At 45.7% G+C, this 17483-nt stretch overlaps 1 protein-coding gene and 2 long non-coding RNA genes across 3 annotated transcripts; 2 read left to right on the top strand and 1 right to left on the bottom strand.

The window, feature by feature from the left end:
* The first annotated feature begins 1068 nt into the window (after window positions 1-1068).
* On the top strand, window positions 1069-10883 carry LOC126987122 (endoglucanase E-4-like). Its single transcript, XM_050843842.1, has 13 exons — window positions 1069-1217; window positions 1822-1967; window positions 2291-2456; window positions 3132-3350; window positions 3598-3693; window positions 4052-4140; window positions 5348-5441; window positions 5696-5754; window positions 5967-6085; window positions 7771-7939; window positions 8382-8546; window positions 9580-9728; window positions 10550-10883. Exons 1-13 carry the CDS (start codon window positions 1112-1114, stop codon window positions 10755-10757), a joined length of 1785 nt encoding a protein of 594 aa, XP_050699799.1. The 5' UTR covers window positions 1069-1111; the 3' UTR covers window positions 10758-10883.
* Window positions 4171-5137, top strand: LOC126987124 (uncharacterized). Its single transcript, XR_007740278.1, has 3 exons — window positions 4171-4301; window positions 4472-4669; window positions 5010-5137. It is a non-coding gene; the product is annotated as an uncharacterized LOC126987124 (long non-coding RNA).
* Window positions 10884-10986: 103 nt separating the features above from the next.
* LOC126987123 (uncharacterized) lies at window positions 10987-13542 on the bottom strand. Its single transcript, XR_007740277.1, has 2 exons — window positions 13344-13542; window positions 10987-11270 (listed from the first exon to the last, which is right to left on the bottom strand). It is a non-coding gene; the product is annotated as an uncharacterized LOC126987123 (long non-coding RNA).
* Between the last annotated feature and the right edge of the window lie 3941 nt (window positions 13543-17483).

Genomic DNA, 17483 nt, shown 5'->3' with positions numbered 1-17483 from the left:
ATTATTATTATTATTATTATTATTATCATTATTATTATTATTATGCTGTCCCAATCTTGCCCATGCTGTCCCCACCCTGCCCATGCTGTCCCCACCCTGCCCATGCTGTCCCCTTCCTTGCCCATGCTGTCCCCACCCTGCCCATGCTGTCCCCATCTTGCCCATGCTGTCCCCTTCCTTGCCCATGCTGTCTTCCTCCTTGCCCATGCTGTCTTCCTCCTTGCCCATGCTGTCTTCCTCCTTGCCCATGCTGTCTTCCTCCTTGCCCATGCTGTCTTCCTCCTTGCCCATGCTGCCCCACACCTTGCCCATGCTGTCCCACCTCTGCCCATGCTGCCCCCACCTTTGCCCATGCTGTCCCCCACCCTGCCCATGCTGCCCCACCCTGCCCATGCTGCCCCCCTGCCCATGCTGCCCCACCCTGCCCATGCTGCCCCACACCTTGCCCATTCTGTCCCCTTCCCTGCCCATGCTGCCCCCACCTTTGCCCATGCTGCCCCACCCTGCCCATGCTGTCCCCCCCCTGCCCATGCTGCCCCACCCTGCCCATGCTGCCCCCCCTGCCCATGCTGCCCCCCTGCCCATGCTGTCCCCACCCTGCCCATGCTGTCCCCTTCCTGCCCATGCTGCCCCACCCTGCCCATGCTGCCCCACCCTGCCCATGCTGCCCCCACCCTGCCCATGCTGCCCCAAGGTGCTTCTCCTGACCCAAGTCGCTGAGGTCAGGGCACCGCACCACCTCCTCCTCCTCCTCCTCCTCCTCCTCCTCGTCCTCCTCCGTCTCCTCCTCCTCCTCCTCGTTCTTCTCCTCTTTCTCCTTGAACTGTTCGTCCCCTTGAGAATCTAACACCTGAGAGAGAGAGAGAGAGAGAGAGAGAGAGAGAGAGAGAGAGAGAGAGAGAGAGAGAGAGAGAGAGAGAGAGAGAGAGAGAGTGTCACTAGGTACAAGCACTCACACACCTGTTCTAATTACACGGTTTTGTTTGTTTCGGTTTATCAAATTATCTCCAAAAACAATGAAAATAACAATAACAACAATAACAAGCATGGACCTTGGCACCTGATGACGTCACGGGCCGGGGGTGGTTGGCAGGGTATATAAGGGGGCGGCATGGAAAGGAGGCTGCCAGTGGATCGTTGGCAGTCGTCCAGGAAAGAAGGAAAGAAGGAAAGAATGAAGTCGCTTGTATATTTCTCCCTCTTCCTCCTCTTTGCTAGTAAGTTATTATTGTTATTATTATTATTTATTATTATTATTATTAAGACTTATAAGACCATTGAAATATATATACTAATGGACCTTATGAGGAAATTTGAACCTGATATTTATTTCTATTAATTTTGAAGCAATTTTTTGAGGCCTAAGATTTAATATGTGAATTATTTTTTGCTTTTTTTCAATATTATTCTTGTTTTTCTTTATTTTTTCTCTTTTCTGCTTTACTTACATTTTTTTTCTCTTTTTCTTTCTGGTAATTCGTTTTTATTTTTCTTATTTTTTTGTTATTTTCTCTCTCTCTCTCTCTCTCTCTCTCTCTCTCTCTCTCTCTCTCTCTCTCTCTCTCTCTCTCTCTCTCTATTCTTATTCTTTTCCTCTATTTCTTTACGTTATTTCCTCTCTCTCTCTCTCTCTCTCTCTCTCTCTCTCTCTCTCTCTCTCTCTAATCAAATTCTTTCCCAATAATCAAGTATTTTTTCACTAATTTCACTAATATATAAAAACAATCTCTACTCCTCCTCCTCCTCCTCCTCCTCCTCCTCCTCCTCCTACTACTACTACTACTACTACCACTACTACTACTATTACTACTACCACTACAGGAGGAGCGAGGGGGCAGTGTGACAACGTGGAACTGGGTAACATGTGGCAGGGTAATTATCAGGCAACGTTTTCCGACGCGGCGCCCGTAGATATCGATGGTCTCAATATGCAGATGAGGTTCCATGCTAACGTTGATGGGGTTGATGTGAGTATGGGGAGAAGGAGGAGGAGGAGGAGGAGGAGAGCGAGAGAGAGAGAGAGAGAGAGAGAGTGTGTGTGTGTGTGTTTTAAGTAATTCATATTGTTTTTTTCTTTCTTTGATAATTCTCTCTCTCTCTCTCTCTCTCTCTCTCTCTCTCTCTCTCTCTCTCTCTCTCTCTCTCTCTATCTATCTATCTATCTTATTTCAACTAGTATAAGTGTGTGTGTGTGTGTGTGTGTGTGTGTGTGTTATTGTATATATATCAACACTACTACTACTACTACTACTACTACTACTACTACTACTACTACTACTCCACTCTACAGTACTACGCCGGCCAGTCTGAACGCATTGACAACTTCACCTACCTCCTCACGGACGTTAACACCCATGTCAGCGCGGGGGAAACCATCACCTTTGATTTCCAAGTTCATTTCTCCAACAACGCCCCGCTGGTGGTTGGGGAGATCGTGAATGGGGTGGAGATCTGCAGTGAGTATGGGTGGAGGTGGAGGAGGTGGAGGTGGAGGAGGAAGGGAGGTTGAGGGAGAGAAGGAAAGGAAGGCAAGATGGATTTTTAAGTAAGGAAGGAAGAGAGGGAAGGGAAGGGAAGGGGAGGGATGGGATGGGATGGGAAGGGATGGGAAGGGAAGGAAAGGGAAGGGAAGAGAAGGGAAGGGAAGGAAAGGAGAGGAAAGGGAAGGGAAGGGAAGGGAAGGGAAGGGAAGGAAAGGAGAGGAAAGGGAAGGGAAGGGAAGGGAAGGGAAGGAGAGGAGGAGGAGGAGGAGGAGGAGAGATGAGATATACAAATAATAATAATAATAATAATAATAATAATAATAATAATAATAATAATAATAATAATAATAATAATAATAATAATAATAATAATCCTGTTTTTCTTTTTCTTCCTCATTTCCTTCCTTTCTTCCACTCCTCCCTCTTCCTTTCCTCCTCTCCTTCCTCCTCCTCCTCCTTTTCTTCCTTCTTCCCTATCTCCTCCTCCTTCTCCTCCTCCTCCTCCTCCTCTTCTTCCTAATACAAATTCATTTTCTTCTTATATATCAAAATCTTCTCCTCCTCCTCCTCCTCCTCTTCCTCTTCCTTATGTCTCTCAACTCCCTTTCCCTCTTCCTCCTCCTCCTCCTCCTTCCCCCCTCCCCCCAGATGATGACTTCACCACCCCCGCCCCGATGGACAACCCCTGCGCGGAGACAGGCACAACGCCCTACGACTACGGTCAGGTCCTGTGCATGTCTTACGTGTTCTACGAGGCCCAGCGCTCCGGCCCGCTGCCCGCCGACAACCGCGTCACCTGGCGCGGCGACTCTGCCCTGGAGGACGGCTCCGATGTGGGCCACGACCTCACCGGGGGGTACTACGACGGTGAGCAGGGGAAGGGGATAGTGATAAAAGCCTATAACTTAACTACATTTTCCAACTACTAACATTATTTATATATAGGTCCCGCCAGCACCCTAAGCTCTGGAAATTATCACAGTCCCCCCTCAAACATCTTCATTTTCTAGAGGAATATTAAAGACAAACTCAAGTATTTACGTTTTCGGCTGTCCTACATTTTCTAGAAGAATTTCAAATGGCAGACTCAGCTAATCCGATGTTCTCTCCTCAGCCGGTGACCACGTGAAGTTCGGGTTCCCAATGGCCTTCACCACCACCATGCTCGCCTGGGGCCTCGTGGACTTCAAGGAGGGGCATGAAGCCGTGGGTAAGGACCAGGGGGAGGAGGAGGAGGAGGAGGAGGAGGAGATTTCGATATATAAATAAGAAGAAGAAAAAGTTATCAATAAGAGAAGGAGGAAGAGGAAGAGGAAGAGAAAGGAAGAGAAGAAGAAAGAGAGATAGGAATTAAGAGAGAGGAAGAGGAGGAGGAATAGGAGATTTCGATATATAAATAAGAAGAAAAGAAAGACTAGGAAGAGGAGGAGGAGGAGGAGGAGAAGAAGAAAGAGAGGAGGAAGAGGAAGAACAAGAAAAAGAAGAAAAGAGAAACAAAATAATAATAATGATAATAATAATAATAATAATAATAATAATAATAATAATAATAATAATAATTTCCATAGGCCAGACTGACTTCGGACTCGCGGCTGTTAAGTGGGCAACCGACTACTTCATCAAGGCTCACACGGCTACCGAGGAGTTCTACGGGCAGGCAAGTAGCAGCAGTAGTAGTAGTAGTAGTAGTAGTAGTGGTAGTACCCTAAACTTAACCTAACATAACCTAACAAAACCCCAAACAGTCACTACAGGTCTTGACTCAGAAAACTCATCCATGGTTCCTTACTAATGAGACTTTCCATACAACAAAGTGAGGTCATTCTGTGTTGATTTATACCATAAGGTGCTGGCTATCATGCGTTTGAAGATACCCTAAACTTAACCTAACATAACCTAACAAAACCCCAAACAGTCACTATGGGTCTTGACTCAGAAAACTCATCCATGGTTCCTTACTAATGAGACTTTCCATACAACAAAGTGAGGTCATTCTGTGTTGATTTATGCCATAAGGTGCTGGCTATCATGTGTTTGAAGATACCCTAAACTTAACCTAACATAACCTAACAAAACCCCAAACAGTCACTATAGGTCTTGACTCAGAAAATTCATCTATGGTTCCTTACTAATGAGACTTTCCATACAACAAAGTGAGGTCATTCTGTGTTGATTTATGCCATAAGGTGCTGGCTATCATGTGTTTGAAGATACTCTAAACTTAATCTAATATAACCTAACAAAACCCCAAACAGTCACTATAGGTCTTGACTCAGAAAACTCATCTATGGTTCCTTACTGATGAGACTTTCCATACAACAAAGTGAGGTCATTCTTTGTTGATTTATGCCATAAGGTCCTGGCTATCATGTGTTTGAAGATACCCTAAACTTAACCTAACATAACCTAACAAAACCCCAAACAGTCACTACAGGTCTTGACTCAGAAAACTCATCTATGTTTCCTTACTAATGAGACTTTCCATACAACAAAGTGAGGTCATTCTGTGTTGATTTATGCCATAAGGTGCTGGCTATCATGTGTTTGAAGATACCCTAAACTTAACCTAACATAACCTAACAAAACCCCAAACAGTCACTATAGGTCTTGACTCAGAAAACTCATCTATGGTTCCTTACTAATGAGACTTTCCATACAACAAAGTGAGGTCATTCTGTGTTGATTTATGCCATAAGGTGCTGGCTATCATGTGTTTGAAGATACCCTAAACTTAACCTAACATAACCTAACAAAACCCCAAACAGTCATTATAGGCCTCCCCCCCTTCCTCCCCCTCCCTTTCTCTCCCTCTCTCCCTCCCTTCTCTGACCTCCTTCCTTACTTTCTTATGGTCAAATTTACAGGTCGGGTCAGGCTCTATTGACCACGCCTATTGGGGAAGGCCTGAGGACATGACAATGGAAAGGCCTTCCTACAAGATTGACTCATCTGCTGGAGGTAAGAGGAGGAGGAGGAGGAGGAGGAGGAGGAGGAGGAGGTGAAAATGATGAATGAAAATGTAAAAATGAAAAGGAAGGAAGGGAAGAGAGAGGAGAAGGAGGAGGAGGAGGAGGAAGAAGAAGAAGAAAAAGGATGTTTAAGTTAAGTTAGAGAGAAAGTATACATGAGAGAGAGAGAGAGAGAGAGAGAGAGAGAGAGAGAGAGAGAGAGAGAGAGAGAGAGAGCTATCTTTAATACCTCTATCTTTACAGGGTCTGACCTGGCCGGAGAGACAGCCGCCGCCCTTGCCGCTGCCTCCATCGCCTTCGCTGTAAGCTATCTCTCTCTCTCTCTCTCTCTCTCTCTCTCTCTCTCTCTCTCTCTCTCTCTCTCCTCTCTCTCTCTCTCTCTCTCTCTCTCTCTCTCTCTCTCTCTCTCTCTCTCTCTCTCTCATACCCCAGACAAGCGGTTAATGACTGACCGCGTAGTCTCTGTGTGATCTGTGTATCTATGGAAATCTATGTAAATCTCTCTCTCTCTCAGGACTCGGATGCAGCATACTCCTCAGAGCTTCTCCAACATGCTGCAGAGCTCTACGAATTCGCTGATTCTGTCCGGGAGCTGTACCATAACTCTATCACAGATGCTGACGCCTTCTACCAGTGAGTGTTTACATGCTGACTGCTCTTCCCTGTGCTGTCCAAATCCCTTGTGCGAGAGTTAGTTGGTATCTTCATTCTTTCATCCCTGTGCTGTCCAAATCCCTTGTGCGAGAGTTAGTTGGTATCTTCATTCTTTCATCCCTGTGCTGTCCAAATCCCTTGTGCGAGAGTTAGTTGGTATCTTCATTCTTTCATCCCTGTGCTGTCCCATTCCCCTTTGCAAGAGTTAATCGGTATCTCAAATCTTTCATCCCTGTGCTCTCCAATTCCCTTATGCAAGAGTTAACCAGTATCTTCACTCTTTCATCCCTGTGCTGTCCAAATCCCTTATGCAAGAGTTAACCAGTATCTTCACTCTTTCATCCCTGTGCTGTCCAAATCCCTTATGCAAGAGTTAACCAGTATCTTCACTCTTTCATCCCTGTGCTGTCCCAAACCCTTAAGCAAGAGTTAACCAGTATCTTCACTCTTTCATCCCTGTGCTGTCCAAATCCCTTATGCAAGAGTTAACCAGTATCTTCACTCTTTCATCCCTGTGCTGTCCAAATCCCTTATGCAAGAGTTAACCAGTATCTTCACTCTTTCATCCCTGTGCTGTCCAAATCCCTTATGCAAGAGTTAACCAGCATCTTCACACTTTCATCATCACGCTGTCCAAATCCCTTATGCAAGAGTTAACCAGTATCTTCACTCTTTCATCCCTGTGCTGTCCCAAACCCTTAAGCAAGAGTTAACCAGTATCTTCACTCTTTCATCCCTGTGCTGTCCAAATCCCTTATGCAAGAGTTAACCAGTATCTTCACTCTTTCATCCCTGTGCTGTCCCAAACCCTTAAGCAAGAGTTAACCAGTATCTTCACTCTTTCATCCCTGTGTCCAAATCCCTTATGCAAGAGTTAACCAGTATCTTCACTCTTTCATCCCTGTGCTGTCCCAAACCCTTAAGCAAGAGTTAACCAGTATCTTCACTCTTTCATCCTTATGCTGTCCAAATCCCTTTATGCAAGAGCTAACCAGTATCTTCACTCTTTCATCCCTGTGCTGTCCCAAACCCTTAAGCAAGAGTTAACCAGTATCTTCACTCTTTCATCCCTGTGCTGTTCAAATCCCTTTATGCAAGAGCTAACCAGTATCTTCACTCTTTCATCCCTGTGCTGTCCCAAACCCTTAAACAAGAGTTAATCAGTATCTTCACTCTTTCATCCCTGTGCTGTCCCAAATCCTTATGCAAGAGTTAACCAGTATCTTCACTCTTTCATCCCTGTGCTGTCCAAATCCCTTATGCCAGAGTTAACCAGTATCTTCACTCTTTCATCCCTGTGCTGTCCCAATCCCTTATGCAAGAGTTAACCAGTATCTCCACTCTTTCATCCCTGTGCTGTCCAAATCCCTTATGCAAGAGTTATCCAGTATCTTCACTCTTTCATCCCTGTGCTGTCCAAATCCCTTATGCAAGAGTTAACCAGCATCTCCACTCTTTCATCCCTGTGCTGTCCCAAAGCCTTATGCAAGAGTTAACCTGGATCTTCACTCTTTCATAACTTATGCAAGACTTTACCAGCATCTCCACACTCTCATCCCTGTGCTGTCCCAAAGCCTTATGCTAGAGTTAACCAGTAGCATCACTCTTTCACCCCTCCACCACCACCACCACCACCACTAACACCACCTTCACCACCACCACAGTTCCTGGAGTGGCTACGGGGATGAGCTCGCTTGGGCCGCCCTCTGGTTGGCGCGGGCGACTGGTGATGATAGCTATCTGACAAAGGCTGAAGGTCACTGGGCAGAATTCAGTTTGGGGTCCGCCGAGGTTGTGCAGTTCGCGTGGGATGACAAACATGCCGGCGTCTTTGTAAGTAGTAGTAGTAGTAGTCGTAGTAGTAGTAGTAGTAGTGGCAGTAGTAGTTGTAGTAGTGGCAGTGGTAGTGGGAGGGGGTGGGATGTAGAAATAGTGGTAGGCCTCGTAGTGGTAGACAGATATCTTCACTCATTCATCCCTGTACTGTCCCAATCCCTTATGCAAGAGTTAACCAGCATCTCCACTCTCTCATCCCTATACTGTCCTAATCCTTTATGCAAGAGTTAACCAGAACATCCACTCTCTCATCCCTATACTGTCCCAATCCCTTATGCAAGAGTTAACCAGCATATCCACTCTTTCATCCCTATACTGTCCCAATCCCTTATGCAAGAGTTAACCAGCATCTCCACTCTCTCATCCCTATACTGTCCCAATCCCTTATGCAAGAGTTAACCAGCATCTTCACTCTCTCATCCCTTCTACCCCCCACCAGGCTCTCTTCTACCTCCTTACCGGTGACCAACAATATCTGGACCCCCTGACGACCTACCTGGACTGGGTTAAGAATGGTGCCACGTACACACCTGAGGGTCTGGTTCACCTGGATACATGGGGCGCGAATAGGCATGCAGCTAACGTGGCCTTCCTCTCCTTGTGGGTGAGTGAGAAGGGGAGAGAGGAAGAGGAGGAGGAGGGAGAGTGCGTGAGTGTGTCTGTAGTGATATAGTGATGATAATGATATTGTTAATAATGATTCTCTTTCATCCCTATACTGTCCAACTCCCTTATGCAAGAGTTAACCAGCATCTCCACTCTTTCATCCCTCTACTGTCCAAATCCCTTATGCAAGAGTTAACCAGCATCTTCACTCTTTCATCCCTATACTGTCCAAATCCCTTATGCAAGAGTTAACCAGCATCTCCACTCTTTCATCCCTGCACTGTCCAAATCCCTTATGCAAGAGTTAACCAGCATCTCCACTCTTTCATCCCTGTACTGTCCAACTCCCTTATGCAAGAGTTAACCAGCATCTCCACTCTTTCATCCCTATACTGTCCAAATCCCTTATGCAAGAGTTAACCAGCATCTTCACTCTTTCATCCCTATACTGTCCAAATCCCTTATGCAAGAGTTAACCAGCATCTCCACTCTTTCATCCCTATACTGTCCAAATCCCTTATGCAAGAGTTAACCAGCATCTCCACTCTTTCATCCCTATACTGTCCAAATCCCTTATGCAAGAGTTAACCAGCATCTCCACTCTTTCATCCCTATACTGTCCAAATCCCTTATGCAAGAGTTAACCAGCATCTTCACTCTTTCATCCCTATACTGTCCAAATCCCTTATGCAAGAGTTAACCAGCATCTCCACTCTTTCATCCCTATACTGTCCAAATCCCTTATGCAAGAGTTAACCAGCATCTCCACTCTTTCATCCCTATACTGTCCAAATCCCTTATGCAAGAGTTAACCAGCATCTCCACTCTCTCATAATAATGATAATATTTTTCTTTTCTTTTTCTTCTTTTCCTTCCTTTCTTCTCTTCTTAATTCTTTCTGTTTCCTTCTCCCACTTTTCTCCCCTTTCCTTATTCCCTTGCTTTCTTTCCTCCTCCTCCTCCTCCTCCTCCTCCTCCTCCTCCTCCTCCTCCTCCTCCTCCTCCTCCTCCTCTTCTTCCTCCTCCTCCAGGCCGCTAAGAATGGACTGGACGCATCCACAAACCGCGCATGGGCTCAGGGACAAATTGACCAGCTCCTAGGCGCTAACTCCAGGCACCAGCGCTCCTTTGTGGTGGGCTATGGCGAGAACCCACCGGTCAGGCCCCACCACAGGTCCAGGTAAGGAGGGGCTGGGTCTATACGGGTAGGTCGGGGCGCCTTCACGCGAGATCTCTGCGGGAGGTGAGTCGGGCTACGCTATGGATCCCGGCTTTTCCCCTCGCGAGATCTCTGCGGGAGGGTCTCAGGCGCGTGATGTAGGTGGTAAAATGGTATACCATGGATCAGGGACTATCTCCATTTGACTTCCCTGCTGGATGGGTGCCGGACGTGTGATGTAGCCGATGAAAAGGTACGGTACAGACCTCATCCTTCCTCCATGTGAGTTCCATGCGGGAGGGTATCCAGGCTCTGATCGAGACATTGCTCCTTCCAGATATGCACAGACCTACCCCTGTCTCCAAGTGAGTTCTCTGCGGGAGGGTATCTAGGCCCTGATCGGGACATTGCACCCCCCAAATATGCATAGACCAACCCCACACTGCACCCCCCCAAATATGCATAGACCAACCCCACACTGCACCCCCCCAAATATGCATAGACCAACCCCACACTGCACCCCCCCAAATATGCATAGACCTACCCCATTCTCCACGTGAATTCTATGTGGGAGGGTATCCATGCCCTGACCGAGACTCTACACCCCCAAATATGCCGCGTTATAGACATCCACATTTCTCCACGTGACATTTCTGCTTGGCCTAATCTGAACTATACTAATCCTGACTCTCTCTCTCCCTCCCATCTCCTGCCCACCCCTGACCGAGACTCTACACCCCATATATGCCGCGTTATAGACCTCCGCAATTCTCCACGTGACTTTTCTGATGGACCTAAACTGGACTATGCTAATTTCGACTCTCTCCCTCCCTCCCTCCCAGCTCCTGCCCCTTCCCCCCCACGGATTGCTCGGGCGGACTCAACAATGCTGGACCCAACCCTCACACCCTGTACGGGGCGCTGGTGGGCGGACCCTCGCAGAACGGTGACTACGAGGACAGGCGCGATGACTATATCCACAACGAGGTGGCTTGCGACTACAACGCGGGGATGACTGGCGCGCTGGCAGGCCTGGTGGAGCTCAGCTAGGGACTGTGATGACCGAGTGATGACTAAGAACACCTGCCCTAGTGGAGATAAGCTAAAATGATGACTGTCCTAATTGATGGCAGCCCTAAATGATGACTTTCCGGATAATAAATTCCCTGATGATGACCTCGATAATGCCTTTCCTAATTATGATGACTGATGAATTTCCTGATGACCGATGACTTTCCTAATGATTTTCCTGATGACCAGCTGATGACTGATGATTGAGATGCTGACTGATGACTCTCCTGCCTGAAGACAATGATGACCGATGACTTTCCTAATGACTTTCCTGATGACCGATGACTTTCCTAATGATTTTCCTGATGACCAGCTGATGACTGATGATTGAGATGCTGACTGATGACTCTCCTGCCTGAAGACAATGATGACCGATGACTTTCCTAATGACTTTCCTGATGACCGATGACTTTCCTAATGACTTTCCTAATGATTTTCCTGATGACCGGCTGATGACTGATGAAGATGCTGATTGATGACTCTCCTGATGACCTTCCTGATAACTGATGACTGATGACTTAAGCAGCTCAATAAATGGAAAAAATTAATCCTTCTTACCACTGCCCCTATAAAAGAGTATTGATGACTATCCAGGATGACTGATGACTGAATGACTGAATAACTGATGAATAACTGATGACTTTCCTGATGACTATGATGACTGCCCTGGTGAAAATTGACTGATGACTGAATGACTGAATAAATGCTGAATAACTGATGACTGATGGCTTTCCTGATGACTAACTGATGACTGATGGCTTTCCTGATGACTAACTGATGACTGATGGCTTTCCTGATGAATAACTGATGACTGATGGCTTTCCTGATGACTGATGGCTTTCCTGATGACTAACTGATGACTGATGGCTTTCCTGATGACTAACTGATGACTGATGGCTTTCCTGATGACTAACTGATGACTGATGGCTTTCCTGATGACTGATGGCTTTCCTGATGACTAACTGATGACTGATGGCTTTCCTGATGACTAACTGATGACTGATGACTTTCTTGATGACTAACTGATGACTGATGGCTTTCCTGATGACTAACTGATGACTGATGGCTTTCCTGATGACTAACTGATGACTGATGGCTTTCCTGATGACTAACTGATGACTGATGGCTTTCCTGATGACTAACTGATGACTGATGGCTTTCCTGATGACTAACTGATGACTGATGGCTTTCCTGATGACTGATGGCTTTCCTGATGACTAACTGATGACTGATGGCTTTCCTGATGACTAACTGATGACTGATGGCTTTCCTGATGACTAACTGATGACTGATGGCTTTCCTGATGACTAACTGATGACTGATGGCTTTCCTGATGACTAACTGATGACTGATGGCTTTCCTGATGACTAACTGATGACTGATGGCTTTCCTGATGACTGATGGCTTTCCTGATGACTAACTGATGACTGATGGCTTTCCTGATGACTAACTGATGACTGATGGCTTTCCTGATGACTAACTGATGACTGATGGCTTTCCTGATGACTGATGGCTTTCCTGATGACTAACTGATGACTGATGACTTTCCTGATGACTAACTGATGACTGATGGCTTTCTTGATGACTAACTGATGACTGATGGCTTTCCTGATGACTAACTGATGACTGATGGCTTTCCTGATGACTAACTGATGACTGATGGCTTTCCTGATGACTAACTGATGACTGATGGCTTTCCTGATGACTAACTGATGACTGATGGCTTTCCTGATGACTAACTGATGACTGATGGCTTTCCTGATGACTAACTGATGACTGATGGCTTTCCTGATGACTAACTGATGACTGATGGCTTTCCTGATGACTGATGGCTTTCCTGATGACTAACTGATGACTGATGACTTTCCTGATGACTAACTGATGACTGATGGCTTTCTTGATGACTAACTGATGACTGATGGCTTTCCTGATGACTAACTGATGACTGATGGCTTTCCTGATGACTAACTGATGACTGATGACTTTCCTGATGACTAACTGATGACTGATGGCTTTCCTGATGACTAACTGATGACTGATGGCTTTCCTGATGACTAACTGATGACTGATGGCTTTCCTGATGACTAACTGATGACTGATGGCTTTCCTGATGACTAACTGATGACTGATGGCTTTCCTGATGACTGATGGCTTTCCTGATGACTAACTGATGACTGATGGCTTTCCTGATGACTAACTGATGACTGATGGCTTTCCTGATGACTAACTGATGACTGATGACTTTCCTGATGAATAACTGATGACTGATGGCTTTCCTGATGACTAACTGATGACTGATGGCTTTCCTGATGACTAACTGATGACTGATGGCTTTCCTGATGACTAACTGATGACTGATGGCTTTCCTGATGACTAACTGATGACTGATGACTTTCCTGATGAATAACTGATGACTGATGGCTTTCCTGATGACTAACTGATGACTGATGGCTTTCCTGATGACTAACTGATGACTGATGGCTTTCCTGATGACTAACTGATGACTGATGACTTTCCTGATGACTAACTGATGAATGATTACGATGACGATGACTGAGTGATGACCTTCCTGATAACTGATGACTGATGACTTTAGCGGCTCAATAAATGGAAAAAAATGAACCCTGCTAATCACTACCCCTGTAAAAGAGTAGTGAAGGAGGTCGGGGCTGTGTAACGTAGTATTTCACTGAGCGTGCTTGCAGTCACGGGAATTCTACCGCGGGAAAGACACGGGAAGGACGTCGGGGCTGTGTACGGGGCATTTCAGAGATGGGGTTACCAGCTCCCACGATTTCTAGCCGCGGAAAGACACGGGAAAAAGGTCGGAGCTGTGTACGGGGCATTTCAGTGAGTGTGCTTGCAATCACGGGAATTCTACCGCGAGAAAGACACGGGAAGGAGGTCAGAGGTGTGTACCGCAGCATTGCCGTGAGTATGCTTGCAGTCACGGGAATTTTAGCACGGGGAAACGCCGTGGAGGAAAGTCAAGCCGTGTATATTGGGTGACTTTGTTGAATGTCAGTGTTAGCTTAGGAAACCCAGACACGGGAAATATACGAGTAAGATACGGGAAAAAAGACGCGACATTATCTAAGATCTTAGTGAGAATTTGAAGGTACAAGGAACGAATTGGTGCGTCATATGAGCGCTCTCTCTCTCTCTCTCTCTCTCTCTCTCTCTCTCTCTCTCTCTCTCTTCCCGAGAGAGAGAGAGAGAGAGAGAGAGAGAGAGAGAGAGAGAGAGAGAGAGTGATGAGGAATTTCCTACTAACATGAAATAAAGAAAGATTAAGGGAGAAAACGGTCATCACTCTCTCTCTCTCTCTCTCTCTCTCTCTCTCTCTCTCTCTCTCTCTCTCTCTCTCTCTCACGTACACAGAATCGTTGCCAAGTGTGAGATTCTACGAAGAGAGAGAGAGAGAGAGAGAGAATGAGAGACAAAAGAAAATCATAATAATAATAATAATAATAATAATAATAATAATAATAATAATAATAATAATAATAATAATAATAATAATAATAATAATAATAATAATAATAATAATAATAATAGGGGTGGTGGTGGTGGTGGTGAGACACAGACATATACAACTCACTATATATACCGTGTGTGTGTGTGTGTGTGTGTGTGTGTGTGTGTGTGTGTGTGTGTGTGTGTGTGTGTGTGTGTGTGTGTGTGTGTCTGTGTGTGAGAGAGAGAGAGAGACTATTTATCTTCTATGTGTACTCCATCATGTAAATATTTGTCCTGTGTGTGTGTGTGTGTGTGTGTGTGTGTGTGTGTGTGTGTGTGTGTGTGTGTGTGTGTGTGTGTGTACGCGTGTCATACAGGTTTAAATATAACTTCTCTACCTTCATAAACACTGCTAGCCTTCCTCCTCCCTTCACTTCCCTTCAACAGAAACTTCAAGAGCAAAGACCATCACTAAATTTCCACTTTACACAACTCCGAATTTCCTCCACACGGCGTTTCCCAGCGGTAGACTTCTCGTGACTCCAAGCACACTCTCTGAAATGCCACGTATCACTGCTCCGACCTCCTTCCTGTGTCTTTCCCTCGGGTAAAAATCTTGGGTTCTGAAATCACTATCACCACTACCCCTTAACACTACCCGCCACAGCGCTGCCGACGAGCCTACTTCATGGCGTAGCAAGTTTTCTAATCTTTCGCCGAGCGCTATTCCATATTTTTTTAAACCATTTTTCTTGTGTGCAGCTTTCCTCACCGCAGCTTGACTCGGCTAGGAATCTTGGGTCCTGATACACACTCATTGAAATGCTATACGTGTCACAGGTCAGCTTTCCTCACCGCAGTTTGACTCGGCTAGGAATCTTGGGTCCTGATACACACTCACTGAAATGCTATACGTGTCACAGGTCAGCTTTCCTCACCGCAGTTTGACTCGGCTAGGAATCTTGGGTTCTGATACACACTCATTGAAACGCAACGTATCACACCTCGGATTTCGTTAACGGTGTTTCCTTGCGGCTAGAAATCTTCTTACACACACACACACACACACACACACACACACACACACACACACTTACTTAAATGCTGAAGAAGTAGTAAAAATTGATATATAGTAGTGATATAAATATAGACAGATGGAAATAATAGGTTGACAGGGAACTTTTCAATGACGGCATAACTCTCACGTAGAATTTTACCGCTGAAAAGTTAGAGAAATTAAGTTAAGTAATGCAATATATACTTCTTCGGTGACTATATTGCTTGCTACGAAAATTCTCCCGCTTAGATATCACAGGAATTAGATTTGAGATTATCATTATTGTTTTTTAGGTCAAATTTCTAAGGGTCACGAGATTTCTCCCGCATATAAGTAACGTGAAGGGGAGCTGAGATAACTACTGTATTGCTTGCCACGAAAATTCTCCCGCTTAGATACCACAAGAAAATTATTTGAGATAATTAACACAGCATTTTAGGTCACTACTCTAAGGCCTCTTGCACACGGGGACGCTGAGCAGGACTTCTCAGCGGCGATGCTAAAATTATGCCGCCTTCCAACGGGGACACTTAGCAGACCCTCTCAGCAGCGATACTCACGAGCGACTCAATTTTAGAAGCGCTGCTGAGAGGCGCTGCTTATCTCTCTACAGTGTGCTGGGGGGAGTGTCGAATTACCAGCGCTTCTCAACAGCGGTGCAATCGAGCCACTCACTCTCTGCTAAAACAGTGTCGCGGCTGCAGCTCTGTGTGAAGGCTCCCATTGAATGCCGTGTATCGTGACGAACAGCGATACTCTTTGTGTCCGCCACCGCCGACGAAACCAACCACTCAAATCAGTCTGCAGCGATACGTTTTGTGTCCGCCACCGCCGACGAAACCAACCACTCAAATCAGTCTGCAGCGATACGTTTTGTGTCCGCCACCGCCGACGAAACCAACCACTCAAATCAGTCTGCAGCGATGCGTTTTGTGTCCGCCACCGCCGGCAAAACCAACCACTCAAATCAGTCTGCAGCGATACTCTTTGTGTCCGCCACCGCCGACGAAACCAACCACTCAAATCAGTCTGCAGCGATACTCTTTTTGTCCGCCACCGCCGACGAAACCAACCACTCAAATCAGTCTGCAGCGATACGTTTTGTGTCCGCCACCGCCGACGAGATCAACCACTCAAATCAGTCTGCAACAATTTTTATTTTTTTACAGCAGACGAAACATTGCAAGGGCGTAAAAAAAAAAGTAAACAATAATGAAAAAAAAAGCCCGCTACCTACTGCTCCTAAATAGAGTAGAGTTAGTGTCTGCGTGTGAAAAAAAATCCAGTCACCTCCAGTATTTACCAGCGGCAGCGATGCTATGTGTCTACGTGTGAAAGGGCCCTGAGGCTCACGAGATTTCTCCCGCATCTCAGTGACGTCGAGAACAGCTGAGGTGACTAACGAAGCTTTTTTAATCCCACGTCTCCTGCCACGAACATTTTCCCGCCTAGACGTGACGTGGCGGAGGTGGCTAAGCATGGCGCAAGATTTCTGGGACTGCGTCGACCGTTTTGAAGATTGAGCTCAAGGTAGGCCTAACTAGACTATACAGAAGCTTAAGATAATTCAAATACCGCTCACAGACTAAATAACAATGGTAGGCCTAACTAGACTATACAGAAGCTTAAGATAATTCAAATACCGCTCACAGACTAAATAACAATGGTAGGCCTAACTAGACTATACAGAAGCTTAAGATCATTCAAATACCGCTCCCAGGCTAAATAACAATGGTAGGCCTAACTAGACTATACAGAAGCTTAAGATAATTCAAATACCGCTCACAGACTAAATAACAATGGTAGGCCTAACTAGACTATACAGAAGCTTAAGATCATTCAAATACCGCTCCCAGGCTAAATAACAATGGTAGGCCTAACTAGACTATACAGAAGCTTAAGTTCATTCAAATACCGCTCACAGACTACATAACAATGGTAGGCCTAACTAGACTATACAGAAGCTTAAGATCATTCAAATACCGCTCCCAGGCTAAATAACAATGGTAGGCCTAACTAGACTATACAGAAGCTTAAGATAATTCAAATACCGCTACCAGACTAATAACAATGGTAGGCCTAACTAGACTATACAGAAGCTACATATAATTCAAATACCGCTCCCAGGCTAAATAACAATGGTAGGCCTAACTAGACTATACAGAAACTTAAGACAATTCAAATACCGC

Source organism: Eriocheir sinensis, chromosome 64 (assembly GCF_024679095.1).
Source record: "Eriocheir sinensis breed Jianghai 21 chromosome 64, ASM2467909v1, whole genome shotgun sequence".
Lineage (NCBI taxonomy): Eukaryota > Metazoa > Arthropoda > Malacostraca > Decapoda > Varunidae > Eriocheir > Eriocheir sinensis.
Note: the sequence above shows the minus strand (reverse complement) of the source record. Positions and strands in the feature narration are given on the sequence as shown.